Source organism: Nomascus leucogenys, chromosome 11 (genome assembly GCF_006542625.1).
Source record: "Nomascus leucogenys isolate Asia chromosome 11, Asia_NLE_v1, whole genome shotgun sequence".
Lineage (NCBI taxonomy): Eukaryota > Metazoa > Chordata > Mammalia > Primates > Hylobatidae > Nomascus > Nomascus leucogenys.
The window spans coordinates 23,980,898-23,999,715 of NC_044391.1; the positions used below are offsets into that span (position 1 = coordinate 23,980,898).

Here is an 18,818-nt window from a genome sequence, read left to right on the forward strand (position 1 = left end):
CAGGACTGTCTTATGTTGGGAAGTCTCAAGATATAGTACTTTTGACATAAATTTATCCTGTTCTCCCCAAAGATAGGATTAAAAGCATATTTAAATTCATTTCATTTTTCTTGCTACTTCATGACTCCTCATGTTGCATGTCACTTGTAATTTGCTGAAGACCCGTCCCCACCTCCACTCTTGCAGAATTCACCATTCATTTCAGTAATTTAAAGGAGGAAATAAAGAGCAGATGCTGTGAGTGTACTTACTTGAAAAACACGAAAATCCCCAGGGAAATCACTAAGGTGAAAATTGACAAAGAATGACCCACGATAGCCAAATAGTACAGAACATATGCATTCTGGAACAATAAAAAGTAAAAAAAAAAAAAACAAAAAATGAATAAATGATTAATCAGAGAGAAAATCATTTCTATTTCTAAATATATGTAAATCAACAAATGTTTTCCTCCTTTTAAAAACCTACTACAATTATAACCAATATTTCAGATAATGAAATTAATTTTTAGCTTTACTCATGTCATTTTATGAAAATAAATTGTCATTTTCAAAGAATAAAGTTCCTTGAGATGAAGTTCCTCATTCAAAAATATATTTCAGAAGTAGCTTTAAATGCATTAAAAATTATCATCCCTAAACCCAGTAAGCAGTCCTGGTAGTTTTTAACTTCTGGAATCTTTTAGACAGTGGATATGTAATTCTATACCACAAAACTGGCAAAATAGTAATCGACTTTCCAAGCTGTCCTGACTCTCAGCATATACAGAGGGTGCGGAGAGCATGGTGGCGGGTTTCTGTGCCTTTGTTTAAAATGATATCATTAGTATTTAATTAGTTGAAGCTGAAACCTTTCCCCTTAGCAGCCATTTGATAATTCTTTTTTTTCACAATCATGGTTAATTGTATTTATTCTCCCATAATGTTATGTTGACTCGGAAGAATGTCCTTCTCATAAAATGCACAATGTCATAGCATCTTTTTTTCCCAGTCATCACAATCTTTCCTTTCCTTATAATTTTATCACAGAGAAAACAGAGATCGATCCAGTCACCCATCTCTCTCTCTGTCTTCTTTGTCCCACTGTTTCTCTTTATCTGTTTCTATGTTTCTGGTCTTTCTCTCTCTCTCTCTTTCTCTCTCACTCTATTTTGATACTAGCTTTTGCATTTTGTACTATTTAGCCAATTTCATCAGCTGTAATTGAAACAGACTTGAATCTATTGCAACTGGGGATTTTGTTTTCACTTGTTTTTCTTGGTGAAGCATAATTTGTGTATTATTTTGTAGTTGTACTTTAATCTCTTGACTGTTGGGTCTTGGTATGAATGCAAATGTAGTGTAGATAGGATGAATACCTTCTATGAAGTTCTTTGAATTCCTGGAATAAATGTAGCATTTATATATCCTTGAACATTTTGATTCTTGTCAATTTCCTCAGGAAGAGTCTGGGATTGAAGCACTAATCAGCTAAAATGCATCCAAACTGTTCAGAGCCCTTTCTTGGTTATGTGCATTATTGCTATCCTGAAATGAACGTTCCTTTTCTAGGCCTTAGAATTTCAAAATGGACTAATTAGCTTCTCCGAAGTTGTGCCTGTTGCATCATTGGACCAGGCATTCCATATTTTGGGGGCATTTTCATTGTTGATACCACTCTCTTAATAGCACATTTTACTCTTACAGGAAATGTTAATAAAGTTAGAATAGTTGGTTTATAATTAGAGCTGATAAAATCCTCAGGTAGCTTTCTTGGGAGGGATTTAGGAATCTTACACACACACACACACACACACACACACACACACATGCACACACACTCATCTTTTCTCCCAGGAATTCATTTTCTGGCTATTTTTCTAACTTCACTTGTAGACAATATCAGGAGGGGCATTTTCTAAAAGTTATTCCTTCTAAATAGTTTACTATGTAGAACACTCTTGCCCCTTAATTAATTTGGATATGTATCTGTACCCCCTCTTCTGTCGGTCTTTTAAAAAATCTTTGCATACTTTATTTCTAAGAAAAATTTATATAACTTAATTCATATTCTTTTCAGTTGCTTCCAGAGTACTCCTTTTAAAAACATTTGTTCTTCTGAAATAGAGTTGTCCAAATGTGTAAGATTAAATCAACAACTCATAATTTAGTTGCCATCCTTGTGTCATTCTCAAGGTTGAGGTTTTTTTTTAATGAATTCTAGGTTGGTTCCTTAAAATTTTAATGTGACTATATTTATATGGAAGACTTGTGGAAAGCATTTTAGTCATTATACTAAGTGCCTAGAGAGTAGCATTTCTTCTTTAAGTTATTTCATTCTCAGATGTGGCCAGTGTATGTGAGTAGTCCAAAAACAACACTAAGAATGATTTGGACTTGCACTACTTACAACAATCCGGTTAACATGAGTGTAATTTTTCTCTGTAACATCATAATCAGCACTCATTTGGAAAATTCACTTCTCCGTGATATAGCTTATTAACCAGACTTTATTAACAGCTCTCCATTAGGGTGTAGACATGCATCTGATTCTCAGGGTGACTACACCATTTGTAAAGAGATAACTGGCTGTGGTGCCCTTAGCCTGTGCTTGTGATGAGGTGTCCCTCCTATTCAACTGGTCTCTAAGCTATATGTTCATCTTGTTTGTTTGTGGTGTTGTTTTGTTTTTAATAAAAGAAAACTTTTCTACACCCTGAAAGCACTTCAACAACGAACAAAAACACTAATGTGCCTTTAGTTTTCAACTGAATAATTATTTAGTATACAGGCCTATCTTTGACAGAAATAATAGGTTTATGTTAGAGTCAGCAGGGTTGCTTAGAGACGCCCTGCACAGCTAAACATTGACCAACTGTAACTCCCTGTTCTGTAGGGTGAGGAGGCTGGTTGTAGACTTAGTGAATTTTTCAGATTTTTGATGCATCTGAGGAAGAAAGATCATCTGTTCCCCACCCACCATTTGCTTAGATAAATGTTTCTAAGCAGAGATAATATTCAAAATATTTAACAGACTGTAAAATGCAAGTACTAACAAATAAGAATGAACTTCCACTGAAAATAATCTAAGCAGCCATACCTGTATTAGTGGACTGATGAGATGCCCCACTTTAGGAGTTCTTTCTATGCTTTATTGTAAAACTAAGGTCATGGATAACACAGGGGAAGCATGCTATCTTGTGACTTGTGGAAAAATCTGTAGTTTTTTGAAACTCTTCCAGGAAAAGAGAGATGTTAGAGAGTCCCTTGAAATTTTGCCTAATTTCTGGCATCATTGGGAATCCTTTCATCTGCTCTATGGACACTTATCCCCCTGCCATAAAGGGACTGATTCTGTATGCTCACGGAACTTCAATTGACTCTTGACTCTGAGTGCCAACCAAGAAGTGAAATGTCATTTTCTTTAATGCTACTCTAGAGATTCCTAGAACTTACCAGTTATCATACGATTTCTTTCCACAAAACCTGTTGGCTTCTTGGTAGCAGATATTTTACAGTTATGCGTCCATTTCCTTGTACAAATAATGACATTCTCACTCAATACTGAAATGTGAAAAAGAACCTACCTTCAGTTTCTCAGGAGTGAAAGCATTGCACATAGTATAGTTGGACCAGGTTCGATTGTTTTCAGGATGTTTAAACCAAACACCTTTTTCATCACAGTATTTTGTAACCCTTTCTGTTAATGAAACATAACAGTTATTACATTAATATCTCAAAATCCCAAGAAGGAAAAATAATAAATTAAAGCTTAAAAGCCATTCCAACATATTAATCATTTTATAGAACTTGAATGTGAGTATGTCAATAGAGACTATCACGAATCATGTATTATACAAAGTGTATTAATATGCATTGTCTCATTTTATCTTTAGCAAAACCATGTGAAGTAGGCATTGCCATCTTCATTTTACAGATTCAAAGCAGACAGTGAGAGGAGTCATGGAGCTTGAGATTGAACCAGGATTTAGACCCAAAGACATGGATATGGGTCAGACTCCAAAGTGCTACCTATACTCTACCTCGTAATTTTTTAACAGACATTAAACTTTTGATTATAGATGGAAACTATTGGAGAAGAACAAGAACATACTTTTCTTTATTTACTTGCAATGTTTTTTCATTAGACTAACTGTATGAAACAGTAATTTTTGGATCAAATGGTCAAATCTTCCCAATCTCATATGGTTAAATCCAATAGAACAAAGAAGTCCAAAACTAAGGGATATATCAAGAGGTCTTTTTTCTGCCTCTCAAGAGATTTCATTTGAATCATCTCTCTTCGTCCCACAGAAAATATATAGGGATCCAGGCTTCAGCCTTTACTGTTTACTTTTTAAAGTTTCTCATAGATGCTAGTTAATGAAATCCCTAACTCAGCTGGATTGGCATATTAAAGATCTCCACCTTCACTATGGGGGGGCCAGGCACTGTGCTCAACACTTTGCAGAATTATCTTCTTTAACATTAATAATGAGTCTTTGAAGTGAATATTGTTCTTCCCATTTTTTATATAAGTAAATTTCCCTTTCATAACTAGCAGGTAGAAAGGTCAGGAATCAAATCCGAGTTTACTTGATTCCAAATCTATTGCAGAGCTATTAAGCACTAATTAAGCCTCTTATTTCTGTGGCAATGTGCCAACTGGTCAGAGGAAACAAAACAGGCAAGCCCTTATTGTTAAGATGCAGATGTAGGTGAGAAAATAAGATGATGTAAATGGTACCTGGAAGTTGGATTTGGCACATAAATAAAAGATAACACTGGTTTGGCCCTCTTTTTTTTTTTTTTTTTTTTTTGAAATTGTTGCTTAGCAAAGAGGAGGAAAACCTGACATCTTACTATCCCTCCAACCAGCAGGTCAGCGATTCTGGGGTTGCTCACTGAGGTTAACAGTTCTGCTTACACTAAAATATTTTGGAGGAAAAGGACAAGAAGATTTTCTTTGAACCCTGAGAAAGAACTTTTCCAAGTGCTTGCTTTGTGGTGCCTGCTGGTTCCATCAGGCTTATTATTTTTTCAATTATTTTTGTGTGATATATTCAGTGCTGGTTACAGTATGATAAAGCCTTGATGCTTTTTTAATTTTAATTTTTTAGGCAGTGTATATGTATCAGTACAAAGTAAAGTTCCAAACTTGATAGAAATAATGAGTTCTCATGGGGATGACTCATAATATCTTTGCTGAAATTCACACTAAAATATTAGGCCACTATAGCAACTTCAATAATTTTTTAAAACAACATTTGATAACTTACAATATACCAGACCCTACATCAAGTGCTCCATCTTAAAAATGAGTAAGAAAACTTCTTTGTTCTGTATTTTGCTTAATTATTAACTGAGTATATATCTGAGATTCTGGGTAAAGTGCATGAGGCTGGGAAATCACAATAATATATATTGGGAGTAAAAAGTGATCAGAATGGTGAGATAATATTTATCAAGACATTATTATCAGCAGGATAAACACACTGTAAAACTAGTATATTGTTAGCAAACAACTAAAATGGCACTTAAATAAAATTAGAATTTAGCTGGATTGTCTAAAAAAAAACTCGCTTTTGTATTATAATACTGGTCAACAATATTTTAATTTGGTACTGGGACTCTAGAATGTGAAATCTCATAAATCATCAAGGTTATCTATATTCCATTCCAGTGACCTAAAGAACTTTAGATAATGTTGTTGGCTACAAGATAATATTTAAATTCTAACCTCTGAATTGGCCAAGCAACTGAAAGAAAAAATCAGGTTGAATTAAATAACATAGAAATAATGAACAAGTAAACATTAAAATGAATGTACTTGCCAAATTTAATCTGAGTTATTCAGATATTCTGCAGTTCTTCAAAGCACCCATTCAATGTGTTTATTGTCTGAGAGATCAAATAGCAAGCCTAGATTGGTATAATATGCAGGGAGATTTTGCAAGTGTATTTGGAATCTTCACAAAATTTTAATCTTTGATAATTTCTCAGGGAAAATATTTTTGAAGCATTTTTCTATGTTAACAAAGGCAAAGCATTGTGGTACCTATAGATAATGCTTTTATAGGTGGCTATTTTCTTTTTTAGCACAGGATGTGGAAGTCAGAATCACATGGTAATATTTGAAGAACACTGCTATTGTTTTAAAGGCTAAGGAAATAACATACTGAAAAAAAGAGAAACTTATTTGGCTGAAAAATCACTGAGATCTGATAATATTTAAAATAATTTTCTATTAGTAGTTTTGGTTACTCAATCTGCTAAGAGCTAGTACAAAAATCCTTTTACCTTGGCAATTTTTAGGTATAATTCATCATTTTTTATTGTATGACTGAAACAGGTATTATTGAACTAAATGCAAGATTTAAACTGCAAGTTATAGAGTTACTTGTATGTTTAATTTTTATTTAAAATGGATGAAAAAACATTTTTTCAAGCAAAAGATGTTTTCAAGCAACCTATTAGAATCATTACTGCTTCATGTAAATCTGTTACAAAGTTAAATAAGAAAACTTAAAACTGTAAATTTCCTGAGATAGCCACTGGACAAACCCTATTTAGAGCATCTCTATTGGACATTAGTAACATGTGAAAAAGGATTAGCACTAATCAGCACAAAAAATTGATGTTGAAAATTTGTCAATTATTTTGCTAATGTTATTTGTCAGTGACAACCCTTCCAAGCTTACTTGCAAATTTTAAAAGTGGCCACATTTTATATTTATTAGTTTGCAGAAAGTAGTTTTTTAAAATAAAATGAATATAATTTGGTATGGGAAAATATATTGTATGCAGAGAGATACTACTCTTCAAGAAGGTCATTCCACTCATGAACAAGGCTATAGGAAATGGTATTTTTTGTTTTGTTTTAACTAAAGTCTGGATCGAGTCATTTCTTGGTTTTAACTGTTACAACTATCAAGAATTTGTCCTCCTTCACTTGATGAGTCTTTCAATATCTGAAGAAAGGATTATGTTTACTCTGGGTCTTCCCTTTAGAAACCAAACACCCCCATTACTCACTCCCCACAGATTGTCCACTCACAGCCTGGAGACTCTCTACATGTGCTTCGATAATTGATGTTTCTCTCTAAAATACTATTTGTGTGGACTGACCCACGAAAAGTAAGATGTGCTTCTCTCACTCCAGATTCACAGATTCATATGGGGGAGGTCCTATCCCTCGAGATTCAAATTCTATTGATCTGGACAGGGGTCAGGCATCTGCATTTTTTATAAGCTTACGGTTTATTTTTATTTTTATTTTGTGAAAGGGCATCTGGGTTGAGAATCACTGTCCCAAACCATATTTGGACCATCTTGGCTCTGTGCCATTAAAGTTGTTTGTTTGTCTTCAAGTGCAGGGCTGTAAATGCTTCCTTGTTAAATTTTGCTTTTTACATTCCAGAATATTCCTTCAGAATGTCAGCCTCTTTTGAATTTCAATACAGTTCTTCACTCTTTCCCTATCTGTCTTTTACCAAAGACTTTTTCCAAAGTGAAACAAACCTCTGACATTTCATTAATGTGCTTTGTACATCATTAAGATGTAAGCTTGAGGTAAATAAGAAAATCCTAAAGAATTTAAGTTTGGTGTGTGTGTGTATGTGTGTCTATATATTATGTAATATATATTTATAATTTAAGTTTGGAGTATATGTATATATTTCAGATACACTTTTAAAGTGAATTTGTCCTGGAGCTGAGAGGTTTCTATATAAGAACCAGACTGAAAAGATGAAGATGGATCGATGCCTGGAAATCTCTGATTTGTTGATCAAAACCTTGCCTTGTAGTCAATATTTATATCCACTTTGGCAAGAGCCCCATTGTTACTTTGGAACTGGCCTAGTAGCCTCAATTGCACAACAGCACTTCGTGCCAATCAAGTTACTTCTAATGTAGTTGTCAAATCAAGATTAATGGAGCATCATTCATTGGGAAGAGTCAATAAGGGCCTGAAAGATTATCATCAAATAGCATTTAGTTAGAGATTCCAGGAATGTAGCTGATTTAGGGCACAACACAAAGCCCTTTCTTTCTTCACATCCAAACTTTTCCATCACAATGGGAATTCCCAGAAGTGGCTGGCCTGCACTGGTTTTAAAAGAGGTCCTCTGCAATTCCACTTCCATTATCTCTGCCTTACTGAGGTGAAATTTTGTTTTCAGGGACAAATTAGATCTTTTACTCTTGAAGAAAGCACAAAAAACATTTTTCAAACATTGTTTCAGGGGTAGACTCGTTTTTCTTCTTTAATTGGGATTCTCAAGCCACTTAACCCCTGTAGGCTCAGGCTCACTTTACTCTTGGGAACAAATTTCACCCATTAACAGGGACCTATATGTTGTGCCCATAGCTAATCCATTTAGTTTCAGCATCTGGGTCTCCTTCATAATTAAGATTTCTACCCCTTTTCCGGTGAGACAATTGAAAAATGTTTAAAACTCACATTTAAATAAAATTATTCACAGAGTTTTAGAAAAACTATTTTTATAAACCAGAATTTAATACCAACACATATAACTGAACAGCAATATGACTTAAAAAAAAGGACAGCTTGTAATATTTGTACAACTAAGAAGGATTTCAATTAAGGAAACGCTTCAGAAGCTGCTAAAATGTGGAGTATGATTAGGTGGGTACATTTTGTATCTGATTTTCTTCTCAAAACCATGAAAGCTTCATAGCAAGAACATAAAATGAAAATAAACACTCTACCTGATGGATCAAAATCCGGAAAATAATCTGGGCAGAACTGATAGGACAATACTCCAGCCGGTGTGTCATCCCAGCACAGCCATCCATCCCAGGTGCGATTGCAATACGGACCTGGCCATTTAGAAGGAAATTAATATTGAAGCCATGTGGATTTAACTAAATGAGAAGATTGATCCCAAGATGATATTACATGTAGCTGAGCTCACTACACCAGTCATAACCACCTACATTTCAAACGAGCCAAAGTCATTTATTTTGGAAATAAAGTTTTGAATAGCCTTAGCATATCTGTGACCAAATTATCTCATTGGATGACAAGCAGGGTTCTATTTCTACTTTGTAAAAGGTTACAAAGTTGAGCATATCAAAAAAGCAAATGCCCCAAAGACTGCAAGACCCTCTCTCTCTCAAAAAAAAAAAAAAAAAACAAAACAAAAAAAACCAAAACTACCCAAAACCATGAAGATTTACCTCTATAAAGGTATGTATTCAAAAGAATCAGATTCAGGCTTTCAAGAAAGCTCTCAAAAGTTATTTAAAAAATGGAAAGAGCTCTCAGAAAACCCCGAAAATATCAGCTCTGTGTTTTTATTGTCTCATTGGATTCAATGAAATTGTTTCTCCTTCAGTCAGAGTTATATCTAATGCCTGTTTAGTTCTTGATAAACACTGAAATTACTGCAGACAGAAGAATAACATGTATCTGCCTTTCAGTTGACTTAATGTTTTTGTTTAAAGGAAAACGGTAAAAATAAGAACTACAAACTAAAACTTGAACTATTTGAAAGCAAAGAATGTGCAGTAACAGAGTATATTTAATCATTTTTTCCCCTACCAAGTTGGGTTGTCTTAAAATGTACATGGTAGTAGGCCAGATGCAGTGTCTCACGCCTGTAATCCTAGCACTTTGGGAGGCTCTCTTGAGCCCAGGAGTTGGAGACCAGCATGGACAACATGGCAAAACCCCATCTCTACAAAAAAAAATACAAAAATTTGCTGGGCGTGGCAGCATGCACCTGTAGTCCCAACTGCTCAGGAGGCTAAAGTGGGAGGATCGTCCTGGGCGAGAGAGTGAGACCCTGTCTCAAGTATATATATATATATATATATGATTGTAAAAGATCTTATTGAATCTTTTCAAATGCCTCAGGGGACAAGTAGGAGAATTTAAAGGGATGTTGCAATGAGCTTGCCCATCACATCTCCCCTTTTGTTTTTCTATGGGTCCTCTACAGCTAATAGAATATGTTTAGACCTGAAAATATCTGGGCAGTCATGTACAGCCATTCTAGAGAAGCTGGTAGATAAACAGCGTCTGGCTAGGAGGTATCTTTTTGTAATTCTCCTGGAAAGTGGGGCCAGAAAGTGTGGAAGAATAGTATGGGTTGCCAACCAATTGACAGTTAAAGGGAAGATATTACCTAATTAATCCAAGCAAGATAGGGGTTGATAGGGTCCACCTCAGGCAAATTCTCTGCCCACTATTTTCCAATTCCCTTTCCTGTCATTCTCTACATCCCCTCCCTCACTCGGTCCTTTATTGTTCCGGCTCGCCAGGTGTGAATACTGAATTATTGCGGTAATTTTATCATGAGGGCAAATGTTAGCCAAACTGCAGTCAGATGAACTTGAGCAAAGAAATTAGGCATATGCACTGCATGAAATACACAAACATACCATAGTGTGAAAACTGCTGTGAAAACTGCTGGCATATTAAATTAAAATTATTCAACACATATTTAACCACAAAAGAAAATGTCTCTAGTGGTGTTTCAAACATATGTTCATATATATCCTTCTCTTTACCTTCTCCTTGGTATGGGGGTAACTGCTGCATTCGGTCATAGCATTTGTACTGTGCATCCATCATCTTCTTTCGTCCTACGATGTAAAGAAATGGCTCGGGCTCTATTGTTGGATAGGTTTGATTTGAAAAGGCAGGAAGAATTGGGGTTGGGTGCTGTATTAAAAAGAAGAATCAGTTACTTATAGACAGGAGGAATGGGTGAGCACAAATAAATGAGACAATGAAAAAGTTTGAAAACATTTATTTTTGCTCTCTAAGCAATACTTATTCATGGTCTCAATGTACAGTTTTTTTCATATATATAACTAAAAATGTTTTTACATTTCATCTACAAATTCTACCTGCACATTTTATATTTGCATTAGTTTCCATTTACTATTGAAAATGGATAACACCTACATACACTCATATACCTCTTTATCAGCTAGGATTGTTTTAACTGTATTATGATTCTAAAGTTTAGAAGTAAACAAAACAAATAATCTAATTTCCAAAAAATACAAATATTAAATCAACTTTGCCTTACTCTTAAGAATCATGAATCATGTTATTAAAAAATAGACATAGTTCAATAAATATGCTTTTTTATTTGATTCTTTCAGCTAAATTTTATTGGTGCCGTGTACACTGCCAGAAATTTATCCCATCTATTCCATGGAACAAACAAAATATATTTTCTGCTCCTCATAATTGACCAGAATCTCCTTAAATTGGTTTCAACAGCAGATGACCTGTACAGGGCAATTCATGTTCACTAATGAAAAATCAATGTATTTCTTAGATATTTATCTCAGCACATTTGCATTTTGGTACAGATTGACAATAGTTTTTTTCAGTTTCAGTTAATCATCACCATCACAAACCTCTCTTTTTCAAAGGTAATGTGGGTGTTTGAAAAGATCACTCTGTCACACTGTTCTTCCTAACTTGTGTTTATAAAGATTTCAATTTCTTTTGTGGCTATGACCAATGTTTTTAGTGGTGTTAGAATCTGCGACTTTTTAATATCCATGTTCTGCATAGAGATTTTTTTTTCTTTTTTTGAGAAGACCTAAAAATATCAGCCTGCACTGACTTTCCTTTTTCTGAATTTAGGAATGCTGCTTAATTTCTATCATACCCGTTGAAACTTCAATTCTAAGATTGAAGTTTCTCCACTTGTATTGATGGCAAAAGTGGTGTTATGTACTCTTCTATATGTGCTAGTTTCTAAACAAAACTCATCCCTACTAAGTTGACATGTACATTCCTGGCTCTGCATGGTGAATCCTCACTGTTTTCCATGCGTGTTATTGTGTATGTCCTACATGACAGCACATCACTAACTGTTAAGCTGTCCAGCACACAATCCAATCAAAATTCAGAGTTTGGAGAGAGTAGGGAACAAAAACATTCAGGATGGCTACAGATACAAGGTAGAATTTGAATTGAACCTTGAGTGTGCGTAGTTTCTGCATAGGCACAAGGGGGGCTGAGAAGCCTTTTGGGATGGAGGGACCTTTCCCACAAAAGTCTGGAGGTTGGAAATGACATGCATGAGCCACTGTGAGAAAACCATCTTGCCTGAAGGGGAGCATATTTGAGGGTAAGAAGGTCAGGACTTTGCTTTCAAGACTGCATTATCTGAATCTTCAGATAAAAAAAAAAGAATTAAAACTTGTTTTGTCACTTCGAGCAGGTTAGCAACCTCTCACTAGATCTGTTTCCTCAACCTAGGAAACGTAAAATAAGAAGAGCAGTAAGAATAATATTTATCATCTGTGATGTTGTGACGATGAACAAGAAAATAAACACCAAGTGTCAGGGACATGAAAGGTTCAAAACATTTTAGCTAATATTGTTAAAACATGGTATATAACATAATATATATGATAAAGATGTTTTATAGATTTTTGATCAGTGAAGGTTGTGAAAGGAGAATTTTTAGTAAAATTCATGCAGCAGGCATCAGATGTCCACAGGTTAAAGTTGCGGGGTGGGGTGAGGGCAGCCAGGAAGTTGAAGGCCTGGCTGGACTAGATCAGTCCATGTTGGAACAAGAAAGTACCACTCTTAGCACCCTCTCAATAATAAAAACATGAAGGCATATTTGAATACAGGGAATGGGAAACAGTAATAGTCAAATAGCCCAGATATTTAGTCTAGATATTTGGGGAAAAAAAATAGTTCCCAAGAAAGGGGAGATGCTGGGAAAGGAAAACCTTATTAGGGGGAACTTCTTCCCCTTGGTAAGTCAGTCCTATTTTGGGTTAGATTTGGAGATGGTAGCAAGCCATCCTAGTGGAAATAGCTTGCAAAGAGAAGAGGGTGAATACTTATCATTATTATAACATTACTGTGATAACTTCAAATGGACACCAATTGTGAATAAAGTTGACGCTACTCTTTAAACATTTTGTTTATTTCTAATTTTAATGTCTCTTGAATTTATGTCAGAAGAGAAAGTAATGAACCCATAAAAATGATTATAACTGTGCAAATCCTTTACCAATGTAGCTGAACACAATTCTTTTGATATATGACACTTTCCCCACTGGTCTTCAGATCAGTCAGCAAATATTGATTAAACTTGGTGAGCCCTACATTGTGCCAGATGCTGAGGATACAGTGCTGAATAAAATAAGTGTAGATTGTGCTCACATAGAGCTTACAGTCTGGCAAGATGGACCAACACTATAAAATATATTTCTGATACCTGAAATTATGAACAATAAAGAATCGTCAGTCATAAAATTCTTAGATATTCCTAATGGAATTGGAACATGATTTGCAAAACTTTTAAAAAAGAGTAACTTGAAGGGATTCCATGTTGAGGTTTCTTTTTTTAGTTTATTACTAAACATTTAGTTTATTACTCAACATTTGTATGAATGTGTGTTTTAAAAATTCAATTACATATCAGGTAACCATCAAAGCAAAAATGGATCATGATGCCTTCACAATAGAGATATTAATTATTGGTTCAGCTTATACATTTATTTTAGATTCTAAAATCTTCAGTTAATATGAGAATGATCATTTGATGTATTATTAATTTCTGGACCATTTTCTTACCATCTTCAATTCGAATTAGAAGATGGAATATGATGTCATATATAAATCTTATCTGTCATTTGTATTAGATATGCTAAACACTAGGAACTATTTTGTTTAAATCTGGCTTTCTTCCCAAAAGTAATCTTCTGAATTCTCTTTTTATATGGCTGACAACCAGCTAAGAGATTTTCTTGCTTTAGTTAGAAATTCATGGAAACCATAGACAAATAGTATGTCCGAGGATAACAAGTAGAAAACCCTATGTTTGTATTTTCAATTACATTTTTATTTGCTTTAATGCAGTTTTAACATCAGTAACAGTGGAAATATGACAATCTGTATATAAGTAGTTATAATTCATGCTGATGAAAGTAGCTTCCATCTTATCATTCTTGCAATATTGAAACAAACTCCAGTGAACTTGTTTGAAGCTGGTTCAATAGAGATTGTTTCAACACTGAAGGAATGAAAAATTAGAACCTCTGTTGTCAGATGAGCAGTAATAATCTGCATCAGTTCCTGGTCTGGTTCATATTTGAGCACTGAAGATGGAATTTTCCCAGCAGTAGATGAATGTTTCAGTGGCCTTCTTCCTAAAAGAACATACCCATTGGGGCATTGTGTTTATACATACAGTCATCCCTTGGTATACTCAGGGGATTGGTTGCAGGACCTCCTGTGGATACCAAAATCTGAGGATGCTTAGGTCCTTCATATAAAATGGTGTAGTATTTGCATATAACATATGTATATCCTCCTGTATTATTTAAATCATCCCTAGATTATTTATACCTAGTACAATGTAAATATGATGTAAATAGTTGTTATACTGTATTATTTAAGAAATAATAAAAAGAAAAATAGTCTGTACATTTTCAATACAATTTTTTCCTGAATATTATCTATCTGAGATTGGTTCAATCTATGGATGTACAACCCATGGATACAGAGGGCTGACTGTATAGGTAGATAGATAGATAGATAGATAGATAGACAGACAGACAGACAGACAGATAGATAAACATATAAATATATATGTATGATTTTATATATAATATATATCATTACAATCATAGAATTACTACAGCTTAAAAATAACACATATACAAATTTCATAGAGTTCATTAAATGTTAAACTTTTGCTGATAATTTTACACAAATAAGAATTACTGGCAAGGTGGTATCATTTTCATCAATACAGAGACAAAATAAAACCAGTAGTGATTGGATGAAACTACCAAGCAATGTAAGAGACTTAAAATATCCTACTTATTATAAGTGTTATGTCTATACTACTTATTTCCGGGGGTTAAATAAATATATGATTATATGATCACATCCAGATAGAAATGAGATATTAAGGGCATATTGTTTTTCTGAATAAACATCAGTTTTCAAAGCTTTGCATATAAACCATCTTACATGATTTTTCAACATACAAACAAACAAAACTCTTAATTGTTGTCCCATGTAGCAGTTTAGCTGCCGTATATGTGATGTCACTCCTAAAGGTTCAAGTAAATGGCGCCACACATACGACCACCAAGCTGCCACCAACAGTAGTAGTCAGTAGCCCAAACATCATTGTTTTTTTCAGTCGACAAACACTTTGAGTGCCTCTCACATGTCAGGCACTCTTCTAGGTTCTGGAAATTCAGCAGTGAACCAAACTGGCAAGCCGCCTGCTCTCATGGAGCTTACATTCTTGATTTTATCCACACTAATCATGGAGTCCACAGGAAAGCAATCTGATTTGCAATGGTCATATGCTTATGCAATTCCTACTGTGATGTAGGACAGTCAGGTTGCTTTTGGGTTACAGGCAGTTTCTAGAAGTACAGAGACAGTTACAGAGTTGTTCTTCATGGAACTTTGAGAAATGGTCCATCTCTGCAATAGTTCAAGCCCACTGAGTGTATGGACCCAAGCTGCTGTGCTGAAGGGAAAGCTTCCTATTGATTGCCACAGGCAAAACTGCTCTAAAAAGTATGTAAACCTAGAATCCACAAACTGATGTAACCAATGGGATTTTCATGTCACCATCCTTAATGTATATAATTATTTTTGCTTTTCAGTTACTTATACATTTCAAAATAAGAAAGGACAAAGCACACTGTTATAAAAAGTGTTAGCCCTGGTTTTCCCAGGTAGGATCAGATGCCTGGCTGGTGTACTGTGTAATTCTACTTACATTATATAAACAACAAAACTGCATCTATCATAAATTCAAAGCAAATAGGTGAACATAGCTAAGTAAACAAGTAACAATAACACCTGCTCTGAAGAACCTAATTTTTTATGTCTTTATTATTGCCATTGGCATTGTTGTCATCAGCATTGTCACTGGCATCTTTTTCTGAGAGCTCACTATACACCAACCACTGATCTAAGCTTACTGTATACCTCACAGGAGGGAGAGAAATTGAGTAGGTGGTTATGGTTAACAGAAAGAGGCTAATTGAAGGTGGTGACCCAAACTGATACTTTAAAACCTATATGGAAATCGAGTTGATAGAATTCAATAGTTAGTGTATTTTCACTACAATCTATTGTCTAAAAAGTAATGTTTTGGATTAATTAGGAACATTGTCATTAAATTTTTTTTTCTCTGAGAAGTGTCAATGTGAACATAATAAATGTTTTGAAGAAAATGGACATATCAAATTTTGTTTTATGGACAAATCCTCCAAATCAAATATATAATCCAAATACAGAGAGAGAAGAAAATTTCTCTCTGTTACAGCAAAGAGAGCACAAACCCATTTAAGTGCCCTGTTCAGTTATGCTTGCTGGTCAAGAGGTGCCCACAAGCCATAAAATATTTCTGTCCATGGCTCATGCAAAGATGTGCATTTTTTTCAATATTTAAATTATAGAATATATTAGTAAAAGTTTTGAATAAAAATGACCTACTTTGCTTTTTGAACACACTACAAATTTTCTAAAGCCTTTGTAATAAAAAAGGTAGATAATCTTCAAACAATTTTGTTAGTATTTAGTTCTTTCTTTAGTTTTTCTTCTGTCATGTTCAATATAATTATTTGATTTACGAAAAATGATTATTCAAAAATATTCACCTATACCAGATCACTTAGGATTTCATTTGAGCTATGAAAAATAACAATATCAATAATATATAGCAATATTTTTATATCCATAGAAGACCACATAAGGCCTGGGTATTTAAAGACAAATTAAAATATTCTATTAGTTTCCATAGTAGTCTTGTTTAGTGTTTTTATTATATTTCCAGTGATATAAAGAAACCTGCATTTCCAAATACTAATTACTTTTAGAAAACTTTACTATAATTTATCTAAAGAAATACTTAATAGGATAAAATGATAAGACAACCTGACAATAAAATAAGTCATACTCATTATCCAAATAGGTGCAAAAGGGTTGCATTAATAGTCATTCCCATAAACCATTTATTTGATGTACAATATTACAAAATAAAAATTGCCTTACAAATTAAATTAACATTTATGAAATACTAGCAATATTTTTTCCTTGAATAATATAAAGACAAACAGTTTAGACAGACTTGTAGGCCTATAACTACACATTAATAAACAATGGAAATCCTGGAACCCTATGCAAGCTTTGTGTGGGTCAGTATGGCAGTATGAGATATTGAGTGATCTTTGCTGCCAGCTGTAATTTATTAGCAAACGTTACTCTGATGTGATAGAAAGGATAAGAAGCAAGGCAGCTCCACACTGATTTATGTAAAATTTACTCATCTCCCTTTCACGTGCTATTGAAGCTGATGTGATGGTAGGTTAACAATGTTGACACAAATAATAGGCATTGATAGTGTTTTCTAAGATGATTATATTTCCGATTACTTGCTAAATCTTTTAGGAATAAAACAATATAGAATTACATAAACTGAACATAATTTAAAAGATTGGAGAAAGAGTTATAGAATAATAGTGGTATATAAAGACTTGATTCCATAGTCAGTTTTTGATGAAAAATACATTTGAAATCAATAGCCAGACTGAAAGAGTTCAGAAGTTTTAAAAGGATTGAACAGCCCAGATGTTTTAAAAGGATTGAACAGACCAGAAACTATCATTCAAACCATAGTTTTGAACTAAGATTCAAAACATAGTTTTTTCAACATGAAAACATTTTACCTGAGAATATTATTTACCACTATGTTAATTTACAAGATAATATGGAGATGTCTCAAATTAATGTTAAAGTTTTGTAAACAAAACTCAAATTTCTGGGTAGATCATAAACACTAATTTAAATTAGAGACAGTTCAGAGGAGAGATTTATTAACAAAATATTAAGCAAAATAATGGCTTTGAGGAACTTAGTTTCGGCTTCTGGAGACCAATGCCTACCCTTGCAAATACTAATTAAATCACACTCAAAACATTCCTCCTTATTCAGCATTCCTCATTAGCATGGCTTTGAATAATTTCGTTTTACTTACATTTAGAAGAAGAAACAGTGCCAAGCACCGGCTTGTAAATGTGAACCTCATTTTTGGTTTTTGAAGATCTCTTTGTCCTAGAAAAATATAAAAGCAACAAAGACTAAAATTAACATATCTCTAATATTGGCTATGGCATTTCATTTTCATTTTTTCTATTTGACTTAAAGAGGATCAACATCCCAAGACACCCTAAAAAACACATGTAAGAAAAAACAGTATGCTTGTGATGCAAATGCAGTGAAGATTCCATTGCTTTTCCTGTCAACTAGATTGTTATACCTGAGGCCCTCCTATTAAGAAATTCTGGCACTACCTTTGCATATTAGGACAGAAATAAAGACATTCCAAGAGAGCAAGAGCAACCCATGTCAGCTTCAATTAACATGTGTCATCAATAGGGCTGCTGAAAATTGCAATGAAGACATCCACCAAGAAGTCACCTCACTGGACCTGAACAAAGAAAATCTATAATTTGTGAAAGATTAATTGTCATGCCCTCTAGGTAGTCTAAGGCCAACTCTAAAAGTAGCCTTATTTAAAGCTTTGAGTAATTTTCTTTCCTGTAAATGTTTCTTTAAGCTTCAAGTTGCTAGTAAGAACAAATTTCTTCCATAGCAATGATTGAGTATGTCATTTAACAGCTCACCATTCATACTCAAGAGCATACTCATCCAAACAGGCTGCTTAGTCACAAATATCAAACGGTTTTTCATGGCTCTGCAGATAATTTTACAGAAGAAAACTTAACAAAGGGTTAAATATTTGAAATATACATATATTTCTTTTCATCAGTGGGATTTGTGTGAAA

At 34.0% G+C, this 18,818-nt stretch overlaps 1 protein-coding gene across 4 annotated transcripts in view; it reads right to left on the minus strand.

Annotated features, from left to right (window-relative positions):
* The window catches only part of CALCR (calcitonin receptor), a 159,089-nt gene that overhangs the window by 44,183 nt on the left and 96,088 nt on the right, over window positions 1–18,818 (minus strand). For 3 of the 4 annotated variants that reach the window (XM_030823076.1, XM_030823077.1, XM_030823075.1), the window contains 5 exons: window positions 18,008–18,084; window positions 10,518–10,671; window positions 8,712–8,822; window positions 3,566–3,678; window positions 252–343 (listed from right to left, as the gene is read on the minus strand). In XM_030823076.1, coding sequence (XP_030678936.1) covers window positions 252–343; window positions 3,566–3,678; window positions 8,712–8,822; window positions 10,518–10,671; window positions 18,008–18,058 — 521 coding nt within the window. In that variant the 5' untranslated portion in view covers window positions 18,059–18,084. Of the gene's footprint in view, window positions 1–251; window positions 344–3,565; window positions 3,679–8,711; window positions 8,823–10,517; window positions 10,672–18,007; window positions 18,085–18,818 lie in introns of those variants that run through there. The other variant, XM_030823078.1, reaches the window with a different exon arrangement.